At 41.1% G+C, this 6,000-nt stretch overlaps 1 protein-coding gene across 2 annotated transcripts in view; it reads left to right on the forward strand.

The window, feature by feature from the left end:
* The window catches only part of LOC119646766 (diuretic hormone receptor), a 159,791-nt gene extending 154,351 nt beyond the window's left edge, over window positions 1-5,440 (forward strand). For both annotated transcript variants that reach the window (XM_038047345.1, XM_038047346.1), the window contains 2 exons: window positions 4,924-5,083; window positions 5,312-5,440. In XM_038047345.1, the coding sequence (XP_037903273.1) occupies window positions 4,924-5,083; window positions 5,312-5,338 (187 nt within the window). In that variant the 3' untranslated portion in view covers window positions 5,339-5,440. The remainder of the gene's footprint in view (window positions 1-4,923; window positions 5,084-5,311) is intronic.
* Window positions 5,441-6,000: the final 560 nt, after the last annotated feature.

Raw genomic sequence — 6,000 nt, forward strand, 5'->3', positions numbered from 1 at the left:
AGAACTTCGTCCTTCGGTAGGGCAACTATGGGTTATAATATACGCGGAGGAATTTAAATTTGAACATAAAAAAATAACGACTCAACCGGGTGCGCAGCGGAAAAACTCTAACCTAGTGGCAAGGGATAGAAGATCCACGATGGATCAGATCCATACCGGAAATACGCACCTAGCGTTGAAGCGTGGCCTTCCTCGACTCCCTATCCTACCTCTGCATTTCAAGGCCTAATTGTTTCTTATTTGTTTACTCATATCAGGCTCCTGCATGGCATAGCGGAATTTACATAGATTTATCCTTAGTCCAAATGTATCATTCACTTGATTCTCTCGGATTCAATCCTTCGCCATTTCAACCCAAACCATTCGCGTATAGCTCCGGTCCGATGCCAAGTAGGCTCCTCTTCCTCTCCTTCACTTTCACACTTCTCCCAGAATAATGTCAATCCTGCCTCCCAGATCTTCATATTTTCGTCTTAGACAAATTTGAATAAAAATAAGTAATAATAAAAAAAATTTTCAATGTTCGCGGAAATATTTGGATACAAAATAAAACATTCAAATAATTTTTCCAAACCAATTTTCCCATGGCTTCTTAAACAGCCCGCCCAAGCTGTGGATCAATACATTTTTGTGGTCGATATAGCACACCACCGTGCTCCTCCAAACAAGTTCAGAATCAATGCACTCAATCATAGTAAAGCCACCCTTGATACGGAGTAGTGTGCCGAACAACAAGGTTTTTGCAAGATTCTGCCGCCGGAAAGGTAATATAATAGTTAAAATAATTGCAAAACATGATCGACCGAAAGCACTTTCATTTCCATTTAGATGGTTCTGTGACGACCACATTAACGCCGTTCGGATAATTTTAAGACAGGGAATTCAAATTTTCATTCTTTCTAATTTTCATCTATTTCGACAAAGCTTTCGATAGCACCAACAGGGATCATATCTATAATGCTCTAAACAAGGAGAACATCCCGGAGAAACTTATGAGAGGAGACGGGGCGGGTCTCTATTTAGGATGTCATTTCTCTTCACCCCGACTCTATTAACGATATCTACTTTTTTCTCATCAAGTCATACGCACTAGCCAATTGACATGGTTTTATCCAAAATCTGGAAAAGTAGTTATCTCAGCGCCAAAATCAAATTAGGGCTCTTCCACGGCAAAGTTCTCCCTGTGGTGTTGACTAGAAGTAGTGCATGGAAATGATGATGATGGTAATCTGGCTTTAAACAATAACAAACCAAATACCCGATACTCGTGGTTGTGTTGATCAGAAACTAACTATCCCAAGATGATCGTCGAGTAGGTTGCCCTATAACTAAATGATGTGGGACAGTGGAGGAAGAATGCAAGCTTGTGGGGAATTGTTGGTGAGCTGAAATACATTGTCAGAAGCCAATAGAGAGATAACGATAGCGGGTAGGTTTATTTGACGTGCTTTGCCCCACACAAAGATTTATGAGAATTATATACAATGCAGTGTACTATACCAATGATAGAGGTCGCGATTGGGATTTTTCGCGGTTAATGTTGCCAAAACCCACCGACTTGCGACCAAAAGTGGTATCATTTTGGAGGAGCTGGTTCAGAAGTCCGCCCCATGGCGGCCAAAATGTTAGTACTTTACGTCTTGACAGAATACAGTGTTGCTGAGGCAATAAGGTGTGGTTCGGAGTGACTTGGTTACCTTTGGTGATGAATGCATTTTGCTTAGACTGTGTGTAGCTTACGTGTGAGGGGAGGTGCGTCTTGAAAGAACGCGGTGGAGCTGATCTGTGGACACTCCGAGCTTCGCCATCTTGCGCCGAACAAATCTGCCACCACTCACCTCTGCGATCAGCTATCTTGCTTTCAGGTACCCGCCACTACCTCCACCCCAAGTGCGCGGAGGGGACGGCTGTCTTCATAAATAAACACTCTCTCCCCACCTTACTCGGCCACGTATTTCCATAGGAATACCCACCCAGGGCAAGACCTACCAATATCCTTGGCCAAAATAGTAGCACCTTCGCCGGCCTTCAGCAAGTGGATGGAGTTTAGCAACATCACCCATGAAAATGCTACCACTTTGGCATCAAAAGTGTGACCCTTACTACTTACAATCGAGATATATGACAAAACGTTCGCCGTTAGTTAACGGTCCCAACAGCTGATTTTTGAGGATTCGAAGGAGGATTTTTGACAATTCAAAAATTGTCATCAGCTGTCAGTGTGAATGAAAAAGCCATGCACCGAACCGTCAAAGAGGACCTCCACTTACAAGTCAGACAAGTGCTTTGCGAAGCCACCAAGACAAAGCAAGTCGAACATTGCAACTTGATTTTGTCGAGTTTGTGTTCCTTAAGAAAGAACGCTAACCACGAATCAGATTTTGAATATGGCCCCATTGTCGGAAGAACGAGAGTCCCGACGAATATTCACTTGGTAATGAAGGTGATATGATTCCATCGCATTTTTTTTAGCAAAGAGGAAAATGTTGCAAAAGAAGTTGGGTTTATAAAAAAATAAATAAAATTCCCAAGCAAAGGTCCAAGTAATCGTTGTTGCTACTCGTATACAGTGAGCGAAAGGCGCGGCGGAAGACTTGCCCTCATTTGAGACATGAAAATCGTTCAGTTTAGATTTCTACCCCATCCGCGGGTCGGATAAGGGATCTCTGAAGGGAGAAGAGGGAGGTCACGCCTTTCCACTCTGGCGAAATCTCGTAGCATTCACCCCTCTTAAGTTAATCGGGATAAATTTATCCCAAACCCCAAAGAGAAAGGGATTAAGAAGGCTATGTAGAAAGAAGAAATACCCTCTGCTTTCTAGCCCCTTGAAGAATTTTGAGCTAGAGTTTATTTTTGTTCCTCCAGTATGGGAATGTATGAGGAGAAAGCGGAACGTCTTCTCTCTTCTGAAAAATTGAAAAATCGCTCCCGTCAGTCCTTAAGAAGTCGTAGAGCTTCAAAGGGAGAGGGGAGTTATTTTGATGCCATCATGGTAGATCTTAATTTGCGAACTCAAACTTTAGGGGCGAATGGAGTAAAAAAAAGTACGCAGGAGAAAGAAAGAAGTCCCACTTTTCCAGGCTCGCTAAAAAATTGTAGCAGTCACCTTCTGCTTATAAAGTTACGCCAGACTACATAGGCAGTATTAAATGGCTTATTGGCAACGTAATTTTTCTTTTCAACCCCGTTAAGGAATTGCGGTCACCTTTTCTTAAAAAACCCATGGCGTCTCAAAAAGCAGTGACTTTCACGTCAAAACGGTTGGGTTTAATTTTGAATCCTACCCCGAAGAAGTAAAGGAGGATATGAAGAGAAAGGTGGAAGCCCCTCTCTCTCAAACCCCCTTTAAAAATCGGCGGTCTGCCCCCACTCAAAAATTATGACGCTTCAAATGTGGAGTATTTTGATATTGGGTTTGCCAACTCCACTTCCAGATGGGATGATAAAGAGGATAAAGGAGATGATAAAGATGATATCTAGGAGGGAGAAAAAGGTCCCGCTTTTCTACCTCCATTAAAAACTTATGGTTATTTTCGGTTCATTGTCATTATCATTAATAACCTTACTGGTAGGGCAATCAGGGCCGATGTACAAGAGGGATTACAGAGAGGAGCCGTCCTCTCCACTCCCACCCTCCCGCACCCGACCCGTTCATAACTTTTTAAGTGCGCTGACTGCCACGACTGTCCATCGGGTTTGAAGTGGATTAGCTTCGCACCCAAACATTGTATATTACAAGTATACCATTGCTTCCATTCCCCAAAAAATGAAACCATATATGACAAGAAAATGATCTTTAAATTCAATTCACCCATAATTCACAGCAGTAGCAAGGTATACAGCGCCCTTCATGCAATATCGACTGTCCTTGCAGCCATTTAATATATTCATAAACACTTGTATTCATTCAGAAAGCACCAGAAAACTGGAGCACATGATCAATTATTAAAACCATCCATTCCATGGATGGTCAAAGTCAGTCGAGCATTGAAAACATCCAAAGGCGGTAATATTTTCCTGTAGCCCATGCAATCTATGTAGTTAACGAATCATGAAAAATGCCATATGATAGGCTCTTGATTTATCCAATTAGTTGAACATCTGTAGGACATCCCAAGCTTCTCTACCCTCGAATCGAGAGTTGGAAATCTCTGCGGGCGTTCTATGCTTGCCTTTTGCATAATTACAGTTCTCAAAGTCAATTAAACCTCAAACTGTCATATGTTTCCGCTAGTTTCACCACAATGCTGTGCCTCATATCTACATGTCTCTATACAGAACCATGACGAATAATGAAAACCATGGGAAAGATTTTCCGGTGAATGAATGTACGTAGTTTGTAGGAAAATGTATCCTGAGGTGGAACTGAATCAACATTTCAGACTAGATATCTTTGCCAGTGGAAAGTAATAAGTAAGAGAAAGGGATAGGGTTCGAAAACCTATTTGATCCTACGAGAGAAGTTATGTAGCTCATTCAATGCAACATCCACCACATCGTTTACATGCAAAACCAAAGAAAGGACTGATTTTTTCTCTTCTCTGATTTTACTTTTTTGGGGACAATCTTCTTGAATGTTATCAGATATTTTCGTCCGTGGTGGTAACTCGGTTCATTTGAATCTTTTTTACGATTTAATTACCAACTACCGCAATAGTGGCTATAATATCCTGTGCAATGTTTGCTGTCGTAATCTCTGTATTTCTCGTGCTATCTTTATTTGATTCTGCACATTAGATTATCATCTTTTCAACCTTCCTCGGCACTCTGATAACACTTTCACAAGTAGTCGCACCTTTTCTTCTTTCTTCGCCTTCAAGTTAGCAAATTTTCCGAGATAAACTGTGTCCACTTTCATACTTACTGACTATCAACAGAGACACAATAGAATATTAATTTCGATCCTTCTCCGTTATTACATAGGCCACAGACAACGACATATAGCAGGTGGGAGTCTTGCACGTCAACTGGAACCACAACCACACTTTTGGGGCCTCCTGCAACTTTCGGGTATCAACAACGAGGCTCCAATGGACTCTTAAGTATGCAGGACACGACTGGAGTAATTAATTCCCTTATCGAGGTAATATCGCACCGTCCCTTGATTCAAGTCAAGAATGCACAGTACAAACATACAGCCCACAAATTGCACACAATGCCTCCTAATCCAGCTAAATTTCATTTATCCACCTAATGTTTGTCTTGACTCCTATTATTTTCCTTTTATCTTTCATGCTTTTATTCCGGTTGGATTTATGTGGGTATGTGAATGCGGGATGACTTCACCACGATGTCGGTTTCAACTTGATAGCAAGGAGTCGAGGAGAATTCCGTTTGAGATGGCATATAAATAAATCATTCAGTTATTATCATGTGCTTTGCTGGAATCCAGCTTCTTTGTAAATTTATGTAAAATAAATGTAAGAAGTATCTCTAATCTTAGATTTATCATGAATCATTTACCCGTGAAGTGTGTTGTAGCGAGTGAATCAATCGTATCTGAAAAGACAATGGAACCTCTGTCTTGTTATGAAATTGAATTAGTTCTTTCGATTAACCAAGAATATTTCGAATCTTCTCCTTGCATACCACGAAAATTAATACTGAAGCCTAGAATTTGGTTTAATTTCCCTATCCTTTTGCAGGAACTCAAAAGAAAAGTGTATAGATCATAGCAAATTCTTGTAATTTTATTGGTTGCTTTTCCATGTAAAAGGGGAGCACCAATGTAAGCAGGGCTATCGTGTAGAAATCGGACCTATTAACGGCTAATTCAGTTGATTTTGCAGTGGTAACGAATACCACTTCCGTAGCAAAGTCACTCATGATACACGTGCCTCATGGACGTTCATAAGGACAAACATTTTTGACCACCTTCGTGGTCAATCAAAGCTGGTGATAGCCGAAAATGACACGATGAACTGTGTGTGAAATCCTCACAGATCAACCAAAACCTTCATTCGAGCTGATGGAAATGGAAGCAAACATCTTCAAAACATC

The sequence above is a fragment of the Hermetia illucens genome, chromosome 1 (assembly GCF_905115235.1).
Source record: "Hermetia illucens chromosome 1, iHerIll2.2.curated.20191125, whole genome shotgun sequence".
In the NCBI taxonomy this organism is placed as follows: domain Eukaryota; kingdom Metazoa; phylum Arthropoda; class Insecta; order Diptera; family Stratiomyidae; genus Hermetia; species Hermetia illucens.